The 20,801-nt window shown below is 40.0% G+C and overlaps 1 protein-coding gene across 1 annotated transcript in view; it reads right to left on the bottom strand.

The window, feature by feature from the left end:
• The window catches only part of ST8SIA1 (ST8 alpha-N-acetyl-neuraminide alpha-2,8-sialyltransferase 1), a 123,311-nt gene extending 102,510 nt beyond the window's left edge, over nucleotides 1–20,801 (bottom strand). The window contains exon 1 of the mRNA XM_008583465.1: nucleotides 20,253–20,801. Coding sequence (XP_008581687.1) covers nucleotides 20,253–20,488 — 236 coding nt within the window. The 5' untranslated portion in view covers nucleotides 20,489–20,801. The remainder of the gene's footprint in view (nucleotides 1–20,252) is intronic.

Genomic DNA, 20,801 nt, shown 5'->3' with positions numbered 1-20,801 from the left:
TGTTATTGAAAATTTACCCAAAAGCTGCTAGGCAACATGGTTAAACAATAACTGGTGAAGGAAACTTTGACTTCCTGCTTGTACCCTTTGATTAAAATACAAGTTTGGATTATAATTCAATAATGTCATATAGAGTTCAATGTAACAATTGATGATTATTTGGGACCAGTGGGTTGTAACGTTCTTGTTCAAAGAAAAAAACATTGTAATCATGGAAACAAACTGTAATGCTATTTTTCTTGAAACACATGTCATTCAGAAAGAGATATTATGATATTGTTCAATGATTATTTCAATAATTATGTTGCTTCCAAGAAAAGGTATAAAAAGTGTGTGCATGCTTCAATAAAGTGTCAGCATTCAGCAGATCCCTTGAGTCTGTGTGTTTGCTGTCCATTCCATCGCCGAAGCTGCCTTTCCTCCCTTTTGGGGTTTTTTTACCAGTGGGGACCTTACAATCTTTGTGCTGGGGCTGGTCCCCGGCACTGTGCTTCCTCCTAAAATAACATTTCCAGAAACAAGAATCATTTGATTTACAAATCTCCAGTCATCATCATGGCACATCTGGATGCTTATTATATCAATTGCAGATTTCCAGTACAACTATTGAAACAGGATACATTCTGGGATGAGGTTTGGTGATTAGATTTATAGTATCCACAAACACTATGGAGACACAGAGAGAGAAGAGGAGGAGAGAAGAGAGAGGAGAGAGACTAGAAGCAAGAAGCTTCCCAGATCATTTTCCTGCGGGCCATAAGAGATAGTGCTTAGAGAGTGAGCCCTGAGGTCAGAGAAGCCCGAGTCCAAATCCTGGCTCAGCCACTCACCACCTTTCTAATCTTCACTTTCTTCACATGTCAGTAACTTGTCCAATGTCACCGAGCTAGAAACAGATGAGGGATAAGATTCAACTGAAGAGAAAGAGAAGAAGGGAGGAAAGAGGGAGAAATCCAGCATTGGATTTGTAGAAGTTCATTGAAGAACACACAACAGGAGAAGTTAACACTAGAAAACAGAAAAAATTATCATTATTTATAAAACATATACATAAATGCACATCTGGACAACCCAAGAGAATAAACTGAAAGAAAAATACACTGAGAAACTACAGTAAGGTGGCTGGCTATAAATAAAAATGACTTTCCTGTTTGAGAGTACTTCAAAATTTAGTGGTAAATAGAATTAACAGATAATACAATTTTTCCATGAACTTTTTGAAGTACCCTCATATATAAATAATGACTCAGAAATAATGATAATAAATGTGATCCACCATATTAATAAAATCAAACACAAGGACCATATGATCATCTCTATTGATGCCGAAAAAGCATTTGATAAGATCCAACACTCATTCATGACAAAGACCCTTTATAAATTAGGTATAGACGGAAAGTATCTCAACATAATCAAAGCCATATATAATAAACCCACCGCCAATATCATCCTGAATGGGGAAAAACTGAAAGCTTTTCCTTTAAGAACAGGAACCAGACAAGGATGCCCACTCTCACCACTCCTATTCAACACAGTATTGGAAGTATTAGCCAGAGCAATCAGAAAAGAGAAGGAAATAAAGGGCATCCAGATTGGAAAAGATGAAGTCAAACTGTCCCTGTTTGCAGACGATATGATCCTATATATCGAACAGCCCAAATCATCTACAAAAAAACTCTTAGAGGTGATAAAAGAGTTCAGCACAGTAGCAGGATACAAAATCAACACACAAAAATCAGTAGCATTTCTATTCACCAATAGTGAACAAGCAGAAAGAGAAATCAAGAAAGCCTGCCCATTCACAATAGCCACCAAAAAAATAAAATACCTAGGAACTGAACTAACTAAGGATGTGAAAAATCTCTATAACGAGAACTACAAACCACTCCTGAGAGAAATTAGAGAGGATACAAAAAGATGGAAAGACATCCCATGCTCCTGGATTGGAAGAATCAATATAGTGAAAATGACTATACTACCCAAAGTAATATACAAATTCAATGCAATCCCCATCAAAATTCCAATGACATTTCTCTCAGAAATGGAAAGAACTATACAGTCATTTATCTGGAATAACAAAAGACCACGAATAGCCAAAGCAACGCTGAGCAAAAAAAAATAAAGCTGAAGGTATTACTCTACCTGACTTTAAACTATACTACAAAGCCACAATAACCAAAACAGCATGGTACTGGTACAAAAACAGAGACACTGATCAATGGAATAGAACAGAACACCCAGAAATCAACCCACGCACTTACTGCCATTTGATCTTCGACAAAGGCACCAAGCCTATTCACTGGGGTAGGGACTGCCTCTTCAGCAAAGGGTGCTGGGATAACTGGATATCCATATGCAGGAGATTGAAACTAGACCCATACCTCTCACCATGTACTAAAATCAACTCAAAATGGATCAAGGATTTAAATATACACCCCGAAACAATAAAACTTATTAAAGAAAACATAGGAGAAACCCTTCAGCAAATAGGGCTGGGCACAGACTTCATGAATATGACCCCAAAAGCACAGGCAACCAAAGGAAAAATAAACAAATGGGACTATATCAAACTAAAAAGCCTCTGCACAGCAAAAGAAACAATTAACAGAGCTAAAAGACAACCAACAGAGTGGGAGAAAATATTTGCAAAATACACATCCAACAAAGGACTAATATCCAGAATATATAAAGAACTCAAACAACTTTACAAGAAAAAAACAAGCAACCCAATCAAAAAATGGGCAAAAGAACTAAGTAAGCATTTCTCTAAAGAAGATATGCAAATATGTACCTACAGATCCCCAGGAAACTATGAAAATAATCATACCTAAGAAATAAACATTAAAAAAAAAAAAAGAAATAATGATAAAAACAATATGCTACTGGGTACAATAATGGAAACATCAAAAACATATAAAGCGTCTACAAATAATCTCAATAAACAATGTGCAGAATCTATGAGAAAAAATTAAATACTGTTTAGAGAAATAAAATAGAATTGAATATACAAGTACATATATCTTATTCTTGGACACGAAGTTTCAGTTTTGTAATAATAATAATATATAAACTAATGCAATTCTTATAAAAAAATATCTCAATAGGAATCATTTGAACTTGAAAAACAATCTCAGTTATACTAAGAAAAATATGGCAGAATAGCAAAGAAAATTCTGACCAAAAACCAGTGACTGGCCCTATCAGATATTAAAATTTACTATAAAGCTACAGTAATTGAGACACTATGACTGTAAAATAGGACTAGTGAGACAAATCTATGGAAGGAAAGTGGGACTTCTGAAATAGACCAACGCATATGGGATTACCTAGCATGAATAAAATTGGCATTTCAAATCAGTGGGGGGAGGTGAGTTACTGTTTTTGTTTTAGTAATGGTGCTAGAACATATGGTGGAAAAATTGAATCTTCACCTCACTATGTTAAAACAAATCAGAGATAGATCTCAAATTTAAATGCAAAAAGCTAAATCATAAAAACACCAGATGAAAATGTCTTGGGCTGCAAGAATCATGACACAAATGTTCAAAAGCCATAAAAGAAAAAGCTGATGAAGTTGATTGCCCAATAATTTCTAAAGTCTTTACAGAAAAGAAAAATTTTTAAATATAAGCAAAAGTCAAAAGACAAATTAGGAAAAATATTTGCAACAGATATGACAAAGAGCCACATTCTTTAATAAATAAAGGACTCTTTGGGTATCAAAAAAGAAAAGATGAGTAACCCAGGAAGAAAGGAGGTAAAAAGACTTTAAAGTGCCCTTCACAGAAGACAAAATTGACAGGGATAAAAGAAAGGTAAAAGAAAGCTCAGTCTCACTAATCAGTAAAATTATAACTTTCCACCTATATATTGGCAAAATTTTTTAAAGTTGATAATTATTCAGTATTACAAGAGCAAACAGGGATACAAACACTCTTGGTCACAAAACAAATGACTTCAATTGGAAGACAATTCGTAAATACCAGTCTAAAATCAAATGTGCTGCTCCATGACTCTGAAATTTTCCCTTTAAGAAGCCATCTGTGGAGATAACTGCAGAAGCAGGAAAACATGTTTCAAAGGATTTTAAAGGGACTTCTAATTTTTAAAAAAAAAAAGGAAAGGAAAAACTTCATGGCCAGCCCTAAAATGGAATTTTATATTCAATTTTTTTTTTAATGAGCTGATATAGCTTTGTACTATGCATACTAAGTAAGCTATCTACTGAAATTTGTAATGAAATTTGAAATGTTGTGGATAGGAAAGAAAAGGCTGTTGTTAAAAAAAAATTTATTTTAATTAATTCGATTTAATTTAATTAATTTTTATTTAATTAACATGTATTAATTATCTATTACCATAAAACAAGTTACCCCAAAACTTAGTAGTTTAAAGCCACAAAGACTTATTTTCTCACAGTTTCTTAGGATCAGGAATATCGCGGATGGTTATAGCTGAAGGTCTCTCACGAAGCTGCAGTCAGCTGGGGCTGTGGTCATCGGAAGCCAGAGGACACCCTTCCCAGCCCACTTACGTGCTTGTTGGTGGCCTCGGTCCCTTCTTCACTGGCTGTTGACCAGACCTCAGTTTCTTACCACGTGGGCCTCTCTACAGACCGCCTGAGTGTCCCGACAGCATGGCAGCTGGCTTCTCCCAGAGCAAGTGGTCCAAAGGAGAGAGAAAAAGGGCACTCAAAACAGAAGCTATGGTCTTTTCGCGGCCTCGCCTGGGAAGTGCATGCCATCTCTTTTGCAGTGTTCTGTGCTATTCTCGCAGTGAGTCACTAAATGCAGCCCGCAGTCAAAGGGAGGGGATGATACAACAGCACGAACACCAGCAGGTGGGCTCATGGGGAGCCACCTTAGAGGCTGTGCCTTTCTCTATAGAATATATATGCGGAGTGTATCTAGATGTTTCTGTTGATATAAAAAACTCATACACAGTAGGGGGATTATACACCCCAGTTTGTTCAAAACAGTCCGAGTTCAGGTCTGTTGTCCTTGTGTAATTATACTATTTTACCTCAAGCATCCTAGACTGGATAATAAATTATACTCTGAATAGGAAAACATCTGGAAAGATACACATCAAAACATTGTTTATCTCTGGACAATGAAACTAAGAAGGCTTTTCTGTTTGCTTAATACACTTACACAAAGCTTTAACTTTTACAATAAAAGTGCATTATTTTAATTTAAAAAATACACATTAGATCTCTAAATTTCTAGATGACCCAAAACATTATCACATAGATTCCATTTCAGAGACAATGACTAAAGCCAAAAGTCCCTGGAGACTTCAGCAATGTAGAGAAATGAAAGAACAATTTCCCTTTTTAGGTGGTACAGAAAGTCTCCACGTGGTTGACTGCTCCACTCCTGTTTCCTACAGCTGTCCAGGTTTTAGTTCCCGTGACCTTGGTATCTTCTTGGCATCTGTCTCACAGTAATAAAGGGGAGTTAAGCAAATGGGCTGTGCCACTTAGGTAGTTAGCAGAGCAAATGGAGCCCAAAGATAAACCACTGGGGTGAATCAGAGATGTTAGGAAGAGACAGTAAAGAAGGAGACACCCTCCTGCCCCCTGATTTGAGCTTACAGATCTATTGGTAGGATCCTTGAGGAGTAGGTGATATGCACAGCCTCTGATTTTAACAACAGTGAAACAGAAGGAAGTTCACCTTCACAGACTGAAATTTTATCATTTGAGATTCATGCCTTTGTGTTAAGGCACTGCAACATAAGGAGGTATCAGGCTTTGACTTGAAGCCCTGAATGTGAATGCTGGTCTTACTGCAAAGGTCCAGCATAGTAAGGAAGTCTGGGATCCCCGCTCACTAACTGTGAAACCCTAAGCGAGGTCCTTAAGCTTCCAAGCGGCACACTGTAGCAGTGCGCCACCGGGTCGGCCCACAGCCTCTGATTTTAACAACAGTGAAACAGAAGGAAGTTCACCTTCACAGACTGAAATTTTATCATTTGAGATTCATGCCTTTGTGTTAAGGCACTGCAACATAAGGAGGTATCAGGCTTTGACTTGAAGCCCTGAATGTGAATGCTGGTCTTACTGCAAAGGTCCAGCATAGTAAGGAAGTCTGGGATCCCCGCTCACTAACTGTGAAACCCTAAGCGAGGTCCTTAAACTCTTTGTGCTTCAGTTTCTTGATCAATAAAACACGACTATCTTCTAGGGCCACTATGATGATGTTAACATCCATAAAGTATTTAAAGGAGAGGATAACACATAGTAGGCGTTCATCAAATGCAAGTTCTCAGCACTACAGACAGTCTAAATGTCCTTAGGCAAATAATTACTCACAGCCTATTTCTTTGTAAGATGAGGATAATAATATCTTCCTCATTTCATATTTGTGAATGTTAAACACTCACAATGATAACAGTGTGTAAAGTGCTTAAAACAGTGCCTGGCATATGGCAGATACAAAATAAATAACTATATTACTAAAAATACCATCATTATTGTCTAAAAAACAGAGCTGATCTTAAACTATACGGTTAAATTGAGGGATATATTGTGCACGAAAACAGCTAGCATAGTGTTTACACATAATTGGTGCTCAATAAACGTTAATTAAATCTGAATTTAATTTTCCATATCACATCTCTATTTTAAAAGCCCGAAAAGAGTATTTCGGACTGCATATAAGGTATAAATCTGGAAATCTATTACACTAGGAGCAATCTTCTGACTTTTTTATTGTTTCTTTCCTTTTGTAACAGGATGTTCAGTGGGATTTTATGCTGGAATTATGGTTTAAGTCTAGAGCTGGAGACACAGCTGCTAAGTACCCCACATGAGTTGAAAGAGCCACTGGATATATGGCCAGCCCCTCAGCAGGGCTTTGGAGGGACCTGATGAGCAGTCCTGCCCCCCCACCACGACCACCCCTGAACCCTGGCCAATGCAAAGGCACAACTGGGAGCAAGAGGGACTTGTTGAGGAATGGAGATTCTTCCCTTCCCTGTAGAAGAGGGGGGACCCAAGAGAATCAAGATTGAGGTTCCTGGCCAGACAGGCTTCACTCCCCAGTTAGAGTCCGCTTAGCTAGGAGATGTGCTGATCCACCCCTGGGCTTCCTGAGCAAGGAGAAAAGGACATGAGAAAGAGCCCACAGTAGATGGGTGCTTCTAGATGGTGAGGAGACAATCTGAGATGTTCACAGTAAGCCCCCTAAACAGGGGTGGGGGGCTCAGCCCCTTATTTGTCATGGGAAACCTTGATTTCCTGCTGAAGACGAAACTGAATTCAGTGGATCATTTCCTTACTTCTGGGGTCCACAGAAATCCATTAAGAGCCAGTATATAATGACTGAGTTTTGTGAGGATACGAAAACTTATCCAGGGAATGAGGGTAAAAAAACGTGAGTTTTTTTCCCTCTTCTCTGAAAATTAGGGTCAAAGCCCCAGACTGAGGCCAACATATGCTAAGTCCCATCTTTTAAGTCTAGAAAGCCACCAGATTTCATGGCCAGCCACCGCTCTAGAGGTTTTCTAAGAGGTGCCAGACCAGAGAACCAGTCCTCCCACCACCTGGCTGATTCTTGCTGGGGAAGGACTGGGAGAAATGAGTGGCCTCAGGAGTGCCATGTTTTGCAGTGAGGCTGCTGCCTCTCCACCCCCATAAAGGGGGGGTTGAGGAGGTGGGGACAAGGGCTTTGCTTTCCTGCCAACAAGGGAAGAAGGGGTAGGGGAAGCTTGCAGAGATGGAGAGAGTCTGCAGTAAAGAGCCAGGCACTTCCCTCCTGGATTGCATGTTGTGCTGTTCCTGTGCATGAGAAAGAGGAAAGAGAAATGGAAAGAGGTTGTGAGACCGAGAGGGGGTAGGTGGTGAAGAGCCTTTGGCATGGCAAGGAGAGGGGAGCTCCCTACGGACAGAGTGTTTATCAGGACTCTACCTGAGAAGGCTGCCCTTCAGGTGAAGGAGCCGGAACAGTTGGGGTTCATGCAGAAGCAGCGATCCCCAACAGCGGAAGGACCATGTGCATTCACCTCCTTCCTGCCCAAACTGAAGCAGCAGCTCCTAGAAGGGGGAGCAGGCTAGGCACCTCCACACCTTCCACTGCGAGCTCCTGGAGGCCCCGGTGGGGCCTGAGCGGGCAGAGGTTGTAGACACAGGCGTTCTCATTGTGCCTAAAGAGAAACAAAACTGAGCTAAATGCCAGAAGGAGACTGTCCCAGTGATCCAGGTCGATAAAAATTAATAAAATCTGGCCAAGTTGTTCAGAGACCCGTTACAGCCCACTAAGGATTGCTGGGGGTAAGGAGGTAGATTTGACATGGCAGAGTCAAAACAGTTACCAGGAAAAAATAAAACCACTTTGTGTTCTGACCCCAGATGAGACTCCTGGGTTCCCAACTCACAGGGCCTCACTGGCTGCCCTCCCTTCCTCTGCTTCGTTGTTGCAGGGGCCGGCCGAGCTGAGAACAGTCACTTACCAAGTGAGCAATCCAAGCCGGCCGGCCGCTCAGGCTCTCCCATTCCACCGGTAATGAGCTCTCCTTTCCCCATGGACTCCTATATCTCTTAGCAGCATTTTAAAGAGCTTTTCCTCTCTCACATTTCACGGGTTGCACAGGAAGATGTTATTCCACTAAACTGGATGGACACCTGTGGCCTCACAATCAGAAAACAGACCCAAAATTGAATGGACCAGAGGAGGGAACCAGGCCTTTTCTGGACTATACCAACTACAGACCATACAGCTAAGTTCTGAAAGTGAACTTAAACCTGCGTCTGTTTTTCCTTCCATGAAAAGGAGTTGAAAGACTCTGTGGAGAATATCCATGTCCCTTTTAGCACATGTGCTTGTGCTCACATGTTCCATGAGGGCAACATCCATGTCACTTTTAGAACGTGTGCTGTGTGTTCACATTTTCCATGAAGGCGACATCCATGTCCCCTTTAGAACATGTGCTATGTGCTCACATTCCATAAGGGCAGGGCCTATGTCCTCCCGGCCTACCACTCTGCTCTCAGCAACTAGCATAGTGCCTGACACATACCGGGCATTGAATAGGTATTTGTTGAACAAGGAATAAAAGAAGGAATGAATAAATACATTGGGAGCGAATATTTACAGCACAGAGTCTTAATACTAGGCAATGAATGAAACTGCTCCTTAAAAGGTATTCAGACAGCTGTCTACTGGCCTTTCAGACAATCTAATGTTTTCATTCATCCAACAAATACTTGTTAGACACTTAGTAAGACTGTGGTCAGAGATCTAAGACGACCTCAATCTCTGGCCCAAAAGCACCAAAGCAACACATGTGTAGGTATTTCACACAGGCGCAAGGGAGTAGCAGGACACACGAAAGGATGATGTAGGCCAAGTTCATCACAATCATCAAAACTCTACCTCCAAAAAACTCACCCAAGAAAACACCATGAGATTTCTGTGCCTTTTTATCCCACCCTCATCCTCCACCAGGTGGGTATGATCTGCTCCAGATTCATGCTTAAGACTTTAATTTTAGCAAATAGGAAAATGACTCAAAATTAGATTTATAAAATATAATGTTTGTTTTATTTAAGACATTTTTCTCTTTCCTTGAAATCCTACCTTATCATGAAATAAAAGTTCACGCTCCTTTTTAAATTATAGTTTTATGTAATTGCTTAAGTCCTAGAAAAATGATATAAATGGTCCTATAAAGACACTGATTTTTGAATGTAGATGAAAAGAAACAGCATGCTCACTGTCAACTGTACTGTAATGGAAAGGATAACCGTGAAAGATAAAGGCGCATGAACCACTGCACTAAATAAATTCCTCAGATCTGGGTCTCTGCCATTCTCGATGAAGGGACACCCTGCCACTGTACATATCCAGTGGTGTGGGAATTTTTCTTAGTTGCTTTGACTCCCTTGAAAATTCACATAAGGGAAATTTCATCATTTAATGTAACGGTAATTGCATGTCTGCTATGTATGAAATCAGTATCTACACTGAAAGAAGGAAATCCCCAAATCTTCCTTTAGGTAACGACAAAGATTTTCTTTGAACCACCACAGAACCCAGTTATAGGAATTTTTTTGTTTGTTTTGGGGTCTGGATGTAAGAGGAACTGAACCATTGACCTTGGTGTTACAAGGCTGCGCTCTAACCAGCTGAGCTAACCAGTCAGCTACCATCAGTTATAAGAATCGATGGCAGGAAAAAAAACTGTCTAGAAACTAATTCTAGAAATTTATACTAAGAAACAGATAAGTGTTTAAGATACACACAAAAAGATATTCCTCCCATTATTATTTACAAAAGTGAGAAACTGCAACAACATATATATTCAATACAGTGGATTAATTAAATTTTTATGTATCCTAATAATGGAAAATATTAGAGCCATTAGAAAAAGACGATGTAGATCTACATATACTGTTACTAGAAAAATATTTGCAATGTACTGTCAAATTCACGATTTTTTTTTAAATTTACACACACAAATGCATTGAGTGGTCTGGAAGAATATACATCAAAATATTAGCAGTGTTTGTTAAATGTCAATTACTTTTAAATGAAAATAGTGTTGCTTTTATTATTTTAATGCCAACTTTGAGAAAGTAAAACTCTTTACAGAGGCCTTTTGATTTCCTATGCTCAGTTATTCACCAAATACATATAGAGAAATCTTTAAAGAAAAAAATCTAACATGCAAATCTGTCAGCAGCATGAATAATCTTTTTAAGACAGTAATTTGTCCCAATATGGTAACATTTGGACAATAAATAATTTCTCAAAATAAAAATCATAAAGCTATTTTATCACAACCTTGGAAATTAAAAGCTAATTATATGAGAATGCTAAAGGTACAATTTTGAGTAAATAAAAGAGGATATAAAACTAAATATACAAAATACACATAATTTTGTAATATATACATATGCAAACAAATATATTTTAAAAAGGCAGTATTTACCATGAGTACTTCTGAGTGATGGAATTATGAGTAGGTTTTTCTCTCCTTTTTATTGCATCTTGAGCTTTTCTACAGTAAATATGTATAATTTCCAAAAACAGATAAATAATAAACACTATAAATTTTTAAAATGAACATGGGAGACATCATATCATTTATATATTTATTACACCAATAATTGAAGCAGGTGCTTTGTTCAAAAAAGCTCATTTCTCATTACAATCACCTGGAAATCCCTGGTAATGTACTGTTACTTCAGACCTAAAAAATGGAGACCGTGCGGCTCTGAATCTTCATCTCAGCGTCCTCCTGGCACCTAATTAAAGGAGTGACACAGCTCTTCTGGGTTTGGCTGCTCCCCTCTCATGCAATGCCACAGTGAGAAGACAGTTCAACAGAAAGGGGAAAAAAACTAATCGCTTCAAAACTCACTGTAATTATCCACAACAGCCAAACTATAACACTTGGAATACCACGTTACTCAATTTCTTACTGATTTAACTGACTCTAGACTAGACTCCAAATTCTATAAAATCAGGGACCATGTCTTATATTCATCACTGAATCCCTAGTGCCTAACTGCACATAACAGGCATTTAGCAAATGTGGCTGAATTGATGAATAATCGGGTGATTTACTGCTGGGCCCTGCTGTCTTCCTTAGAAATCTGCAAGCCATCCTGCAGCACCCTTAGTACTAACTCTGTGGAAGAAGAGGGTGTGTTGTAAGGTCACTCTTCATTGTCAGATATTCCTTTACTGAAGATGCAACTAATAAGCACAGAATGTGCCCCAAGTCATGGCTCTTCTCCTCATTATGGATTAATAATCAGCAATTATTCAGAACCTAATCCTCTCAAGGTTAACTATTGCCACTCTCAGGTAAGACTCAGAAAAGGTAAGTAAATTGTTCAAGGTCACAAAGTCAAAAAATGACAGAACCAGAATCAGCACTTGATACTCTAGGACCCCAAAGGCCAGACTCTTTCAAGGTGGGAATACGCTTCCTGTCATCTCAGCCAGCCAGGTGGGGATACCTATGGATTCAATGTTAATTACCAGACTTAATGATCATCACAGACCTATGAAGTGGGATAGCATATTATACTCATTTTTCAGATGACAGAAAGATTCAGAGCAGTTAAATAACTTTCCTAAGGTCACACAGCTCCCAATAGAGCCAAATTAGAGTAAAAAGCTAAAATCATTGTATTTTACTAGAAATTTACCAATTCCAGAATGAAAGAGTGCGTTGATGACAGATAGTCAGCATTACTTCCAAGATGATTCACAACTTTGTCAAAAGATAAACGGGCCATATTCCACACTAACATATACAATTATTCAATTGACCCAACAAGTTTCCTAAAACACTGCTCTCTCAAATGAAGACTAAGAGGTTCCCAAGTTGCAAAAACAAAACAAAACACTACAATATTTCACTTGAGTATTGATTGTACAGGACAAACCAGTGGCATTCTAACTGCTCCCATTTGCAAGACAGAGGACAAACGTACAAATGTATCTATCTAAATATTTAGAAGATGTAATTAAACCAACAATCAATTAAAATATATTCTATCCTCCTCCCTGGACAGATATAACTGCATAACAACCTGGAATGCCAGATTCAAATTTAGACTTCTCAAACTCCAGGAAGTTTGATGCTGGAACATGGAGACACAGGGAGAGCCCACATCATGCACACATATGAATCCCACAGCCCTACATCCACGTTTCTTCCATTGCCTCCCTCTCCCTCAAAGCGCTGTTGCTTGGCCATCCCTTGGGCCTAGGATTGCACACACCAGGGGACAAGCCACCCTCAGGAAGAAGGTTGGGGAAAATGTCCCCCACAGGCAGGCAAGCAGGCTGTAGAAGTGGGCTTGGGTGATTTGGGCAGGTAATTCCAGGGTCTAGCAAGACCCCATCGATACCTTGCCCCATTCAGAAGGGATGAGACCAGAGGAAGAGCAGGGTGTGGCCCCCTAAAGTGTAAGGCACAGAGCATGGACTTCTCTTGTCAGGGTCTAAGAGGGGCACTGAAGAGAATCTTAAACAGCTCTCACAGAAGCTTTTCATGGAGATGGTTGCTCACAGCAAATATCCTAAAATTCATCCCCTCTTCTGACCCTTCCCAAACCAAGACCCTGTCCATCTACCAAATATAATACATTCGCGTCTCTTCCAGGAAACCTTCTCCAAATACATGAGCCCACAGAGACACCTCTTTTCTCTGAAAAGTCAAAACATTTTCTAGTATGCAGTTTCCAAATTTAATCCTCAATTGCATATATTTTCAGGGTTTTTAAAAAAATTCTATCAACTGGATTGGTTTTGTTTCTCTAAAGCAGTGGTTTTCAACTAGGGGCAATTTTGCCTCCTAAGGGTTGTTTCTCTAAGTCTGGAGACATATTTGGTTGTCTCATTTACTGGACAGAGGTCAAGGGCGCTGCTGAACATTGTATAATGTACAAGACAGCCCTCCACAGCAAAGAAGTATCCAGCCCCAAGTGTCAGTACTGTTGAGAGCAGGAAACTCTGCTGTAGATTAAGAGCTCTTAGGAATAGAGGCAATGCCGCTTAATCGTCTGATCCCACACACTGCAAAGCAGAGTGCTAGACACACAGAAGGTCGTCATTACATATCTGTTGACTGACTGATTGGCTATGTGGTTCCACACCTTTCTAAAACTTTTTCACACAATAACTAAACAAAAATGAGTGTGCCAGGGACCATGCTAAGCGCTGCAAATGCAAATGTGAATGAGACACAGTCCCTGTACTCAAGGAGCTTAAAATTTAGGAGGGAAGACAAATAAATACACTGGTACTTTTAATACTGCATGATTAATGCACCTGTCTACCAGATATGTGTATATTTATCTGTGTCTTTTCTGTCTCCCTTCATTAGCCTATAGATTCCAAGAAAGCAAAAATTTTGTTAAGTTCACTGCTATTGTCCTGGCATCTTCTATGGCAATAGTGGTAGACACATAGTAGTAGATATAAATTAAAGAAATGCAATAATACACACTTGGTATAAAGAAAACACAGAAACTTCAAACAGCCTGGGGAGGGAGAAAGGAGTAAGGGAGGCTGCCTCGAGGAGAGCTAACGTGGACTGAGCACTCATTATACTCCAGAACAGTTCTAAGCATTTTTGATACATTATCTAATCTAATTCTCACAACAATCCTTTAAGAAGCCACATTTTACAAAGGAGGAAATGGACAATGAAGACTGACTTGCTCAAAAACACTGCAAGTGATGGAGTCAGAATTTGAACACAGCTGACCTCAGAACCTTTGCTTTACACCACTGTCAAGAGATGAGTAGGAGCTGGTAAGATGAAGGGAAGAAAGATAGGGCCATGAAGTAAAGGCATTTCAGGCACAGGGAATGACTCGAGCAAAACTAATACAGCTAACACAGCCTGGCCTATTGCAGGAACTACAAATGATTCCAATATTATTAAAACATAAAGAGGAACACTGATGAAAGATGACACTGGAGAAGCAATCAGGGACAGATCATATACAGCAATGCCTCATTTATTCACGATCATCAGGAAACAAGCATAAGGTTTAGAATTTAATAGCTCTAGGTTAAAAACCCAACTTCATCATTTTGTTCATGATTTCTCTGAATCTCCATATCCTCATCTTATCCTCATCTGTAAAATAACATACAAAAAGCCACTTTATAGGGTTGCTTTGGGGACAAAATATATAACATATATAAGCACTAAAAACTGCACCTGGTACATTTTATGTGTCCAATAAATGTTAATGATCGATTTTTGCTATTGTGATTATTGCTGATAAGATTTTTCCACATTTGTTAATTTGCAACATAATTACAGCATATTTTTTGAAGCACCAAAACTTATTAAATTATCTTTTTCCTAAACTACTTTTTAAAAGTGAATTCCACAAATGCCCAGCTTGCAAACGCCAAAATTATATGTCATACATACAGATGGCAGCACCTACTTCTCATCCCCTCTACCCACAATGCCCTTTTGCTGCCACTAAAGGCAGCTATGGAAATACCTGAAGCTTTTAACATCCATGGATTCAAAAACAGGGAAATAAATAAAGCCACACAGAAGGAAAACTGCTTAGAGTAGTAGTTTGTGCAGAAGTTGGGAAAGGAAAAAGGAATATGACTTGTTAGAGTAATGGTCACCACCCAGTGAGTCAACATAATATTCAAAACAACCACTTTAATGCATTTTTCCCTATTCCCTATCCCCAAGTCCACTGGTAACAATGATATGCCATCTTTGCTGAAAGCTGACACACAACCAGAACCCTTGGATATTTGGTCTTTGTCCATTTCTCACGAGCCACACCTTAAAGACATTCAAAGATTGTAACCTGGCTTCCACCTGTCCCAGCCTCCCTTTTGATCATGGTCTCCATGGGTGACTTAATAACTTTCCATACAGGAAACATGCCAGGCACTTCCAAACATCTCTGCCTCAGCCTTTGCTGTTCTCACTACCTGGAATATCCTTCTATCCTCACCTCTTACCACTTACCCCATCTTACTATCCTTTAAGGCTTATAGTACAAACACCACCTACTTTATGAAACATTCTGATTTCCCTCCTGCTGGTAGAATTAAATGTCATGTTCTGTGAGTATCCCAAGCCCTTTCCTTGTGTTTCTGTTGTTGTAACGACCATGTATCAAACAAAGATGTGTCATAAGCATCATTCTAAGTGCTTTTTGTATGCTGTCATATAATTTTCACAACAAACTTGTAAGAAATTATCACAAACCCCATTTTACAACGGGGATCCCTATTCCCTATCCCCAAGTCCACTGGTAACAATGATATGCCATCTTTGCTGAAAGCTGACACACAACCAGCACCCTTGGATATTTGGTCTTTGTCCATTTCTCACGAGCCACACCTTAAAGACATTCAAAGATTGTAACCTGGCTTCCACCTGTCCCAGCCTCCCTATTCCCTATCCCCAAGTCCACTGGTAACAATGATATGCCATCTTTGCTGAAAGCTGACACACAACCAGAACCCTTGGATATTTGGTCTTTGTCCATTACTCACGAGCCACACCTTAAAGACATTCAAAGATTGTAACCTGGCTTCCACCTGTCCCAGCCTCCCTTTTGATCATGGTCTCCATGGGTGACTTAATAACTTTCCATACAGGAAACATGCCAGGCACTTCCAAACATCTCTGCCTCAGCCTTTGCTGTTCTCACTACCTGGAATATCCTTCTATCCTCACCTCTTACCACTTACCCCATCTTACTATCCTTTAAGGCTTATAGTACAAACACCACCTACTTTATGAAACATTCTGATTTCCCTCCTGCTGGTAGAATTAAATGTCATGTTCTGTGAGTATCCCAAGCCCTTTCCTTGTGTTTCTGTTGTTGTAACGACCATGTATCAAACAAAGATGTGTCATAAGCATCATTCTAAGTGCTTTTTGTATGCTGTCATATAATTTTCACAACAAACTTGTAAGAAATTATCACAAACCCCATTTTACAACGGGGAAATTGAAGTTCTGAGAGTTGAACTCATCAACGATCACACAACTAGAAAGAGAAACAGCCAGAATCCCTACCATGTTCTGACAGTTCCCAAACCCATAAGTTTTTCACTCTTCTGTTGCCTCTCTTTGATAACCCTATTCCCAGTTTGTTAATTATATACATATCTGTCTCTCCCATGAAATTACAGCAAGTCTCTTAATGGCAGAGACCAGGGCATGTTCATCTTTATAAATATGAATAATAATATATCCATTCATACAAGGTTCTTAAGAGGATTAAATGAGACTATACATATTAGCATAGTGACAGGCAGATAATAAGCGCCTAACAAGAGGAAGCAATCTATCCATCCCATTCACTGCTATCTCCCAGGGCCTAACACGTATCTGGCACATAGTAGTCACTCATTAAATATTAGTCGATGACTGATTGCAAATATTTGTATGTATACATACACATATGTTTATACATATATATGACATCAGTTCATGATTTATGAATAAACATGCATATACTGCCACACATAAGTGTACACCACACAGTTGTGTAATATATTTGTATTTGTGCAGAAGATGTTCAGACTGGAGAAACACAGATACCAGTTTGCCAAAGTTTTGTCTCAACATAATAAAGGCTTCTGGCTGACCTGTCTAATATTTAAGAGGAAGCAATCTATCCATCCCATTCACTGCTATCTCCCAGGGCCTAACACGTATCTAGCACATAGTAGTCACTCATTAAATATTAGTCGATGACTGATTGCAAATATTTGTATGTATACATACATATATGTTTATACATATATATGACATCAGTTCATGATTTATGAATAAACATGCATATACTGCCACACATAAGTGTACACCACACAGTTGTGTAATATATTTGTATTTGTGCAGAAGATGTTCAGACTGGAGAAACACAGATACCAGTTTGCCAAAGTTTTGTCTCAACATAATAAAGGCTTCTGGCTGACCTGTCTAATATTTAACAAATATATAGTACTACCCACATACTAACAATCCAGATGATTAAAAAAATGGATTTTATTAAATGTTCAGAGCAAAATAATTTTTTTGACTTAACAAACCATAAAACTTTTCCTACCTTGCAAAACTCCTTGTCCTTATTTATTAGCTCATAGGTATGTGGGTGGGAAGGGGGCTATGGACCAATAACATTTCTCTGTAAATCTGGCAGGTGAAACATTCCAAATTTCTATGGGCTGTCCAGATGTCCTTATTTAAGTTGTAACATATACAGGAAGTTATAATTTATAACAATTATAAAGCAACCATTTTCTGGATACACAAAGTACCAGACACCTGGCATCAGTTTTGTTATCTTTTATTTAAACCTTATTACCACCCTGCAAGGTAGATGTTCTTATTCCCATTTTATAACTAAGGAAACTAAGACTCCAAGAGATAAAGTAATTTGCCAAAGACACTCTGCTAATAAATAAATAAATAAATAAATAAATAAACCTTATTACCACCCTGCAAGGTAGATGTTCTTATTCCCATTTTATAACTAAGGAAACTAAGACTCCAAGAGATAAAGTAATTTGCCAAAGACACTCTGCTGTTTATCTGTCATGACACCATGTACATATTCAGTATTCTACTCTGAAGCTCAAACTATTTTCAATAAGCAATGGTGCCTCTTACACAGTTTTACAGACGCTAACTTTGAGAGATGTGTGTTTAGGCAATTTTTTATTTTTGAATGTTTGTGTTTTTTTATTGAAGCATAATTGATTTTACATATTTTGGGGGTACAGTGTTGACTATCATTATTTTTGTACAATATGTGATGATCAAATCAATATTATTAGCATATTCATTATTACAAATTGTAATTATTCTTTGTGCCTCTTACCCAATTTCTCCCCAACCCCGCTCCCTTAATAAGTAATTCTCTGCACATAGACACCAGACCAAACCACAGCCGAACACACTGAAGATTACTCCAGGCTACAGACAAGGAGCAAATGTATCTCAGAAACTATCAGCTTGTGTTTCTCAGAATATGAAGCATTTTCCACTTGATTGTGACCTCTAAAAAGAAATCTATTCTCTAACAGAGCTTCATTATTCCTCCACCTATATAAAAAATGGACTCTTTCATCACAAACCAACGGGAAGTTCTTAACTCATTTCCTTATATTACTTGAAATGAAAGTGCTTTCTGTCTTTAGAGAAAAAAATTGTTGCATGCCATGCCTTCTGCCTGCTTTTGACACTGTGAAGGCAAGAGAAAATTAACCCTTACATACTTGTAAGGAGAGTGGGGTTATTTTTAAACTTAATGATAGTAGGGTTCTAAAAAGAGAGAAAGAAAGCCTTCCCTCCAAGAGAGAATTCAGCTGACTTCCTCTGAAGGCACTGGCTATATTATCTCTGACCTTCATTGCAAGAGCAGGCCTGAGAATGGGAGATAAACCATATGTTTTTAAAGTTTTAAAAAATTTACAGATGCTCCTGAACATTTGTAGATAAGTGCAGTGAAAATGATTAAGTTGGCTCTCACCTGCCCGTACACTCACTAGAAGGATCCTATGCAGAGCAAAGGAAAGCTCTCCCCATTCAGACCACTACAATCACAGGAAGAGCCAGCTGCAGCATCTGCAGCCCTAGGGACTGAAGGTGAGAGGGGCACCTCGCAGGGCTGGAAGCACCCCTGTGCTCCCTCACCATGCTTGGGGAGAGGAAGAGAAAGGGAAGCAGCTCTGCCTTTCCTCCAATCTGACTATACAACCCCTGCTGCCAACAACTTATTTTTAGGCACTTAAACTAAAATTCCCAGGAAGGAAGGGAAACTACCACCGGAGTGATCCTCAGAGTTCTGATTTTTCAACCTGGCTTTGATTTTCTGTTTGTTTTATGCTTTCAAGTGCTGACCTAAAGTACATCTTTCATCTTCCAGAGACATCCATAGTCTAAGCCAAGAAAGAGAGCTGGGAGTTTTGGAGCATTAAGTGATGAAAATTCCAGCACCCACGCTTCAAAGGTAATGACCTTGGGCAAGTAACTCGTCTCACTAAAGAATCCAGTTTGTGATCGGCAAGATGAGATCATAATATGTTATTTTAAAAAGTTGTTGCGATTTCAACATAAAAATTGGACGGCACCGGCTCTTAGGACGCCGGTAAGTACTCTCTATTTGCTGTGGGCACACTGCGCAAAGCTGCGGGATCCGTCCATATTTTTCCTGCCCAAGACTTGCCCATTACTCCCTCCTTGGTGATTTATGTTACCAACTGTTCACCTAACCTCGGGAAGGCGCCTCTTACCTTCTTCTAGTTCTCTACAGCTTCAAATGCCTGCAGATCCCAAGAAATAATTTCTCATTAACTTATCCCGGGTTCTCCTTCCCACTGGTTATCGGCAAATCATTAAACGCAACTCAGGCTTGGGTTCTACAGCTTCAAATGCCTGCAGATCCCAAGAAATAATTTCTCATTAACTGCAAGGGACTAAGTTATCCCGGGTTCTCCTTCCCACTGGTTATCGGCAAATCATTAAACGCAACTCAGGCTTGGGAAGAAATGCGTAGTGTTTACATGCGCAAAGCAGGTGTCTGCCCATCTCTTGAGGTAAGGGGTGGGGAAGGGACCCTGACTAAAGTCACCAGGTTAAGAATGGCACAAAAGTGGAGGTAGGACAAAAAGACTGGATGTAAGGGATGCCTCTGCTAGGCGCTGCTCGCCGGCGACCCTGTCCTCTGCGCACGGGGAGGAAAGGACGCTAGAGGGGAGGAGCCGCGAAGGCAGGAGTACCTGAACACTCGGGCCGCTGTCTGGTTCCTCCTCCACGCCGTGCCCTGTTGCAGCACCCCCTGCACGATCTCCTTCTCGTTGGGCAGCCGGTAGACGGGGAAGATGTAGAGCCAACAGAGGACCACGACGCAGAGGGCACTGGCTCCCACGGGCAGCCGGGTCCGCGGAAACTTCCACGCCAGTACGGCCATGGCCCCTCTGGACGTGTGTCGCCTGGCCCGCCCGCACGGGCTCATCGCAGCCCCGGCGTCCTGGGGGCGGTGGCCGGACCTCAGCACAACGCTGGGCGAAGAAGTGGCAGCGGAGGGTCCCCCCACCGCCGGCCCCCCATGCACACACACCTTTCGTTTTCTTGCTTGCACACACACGCACACTTCTTCGGCCCCCACGGCCCCAAAGGTCAGCCCAAGGATTTTTTTTTTTTAATGCAACTTTTTAAAGGATTTCTTCCTAGGGGAAGTGGCCGGGGGGCAAGTCACGAGCTATGGCCATGGTCGCTTCCCCTGCAGAAGGCGGCCGCTGGGGTCTCGGAGAGCGCGGAGAGCGGCG

Source organism: Galeopterus variegatus, unplaced genomic scaffold (genome assembly GCF_000696425.1).
Source record: "Galeopterus variegatus unplaced genomic scaffold, G_variegatus-3.0.2 Scaffold2922, whole genome shotgun sequence".
Classification (NCBI taxonomy): domain Eukaryota; kingdom Metazoa; phylum Chordata; class Mammalia; order Dermoptera; family Cynocephalidae; genus Galeopterus; species Galeopterus variegatus.
Note: the sequence above shows the minus strand (reverse complement) of the source record. Positions and strands in the feature narration are given on the sequence as shown.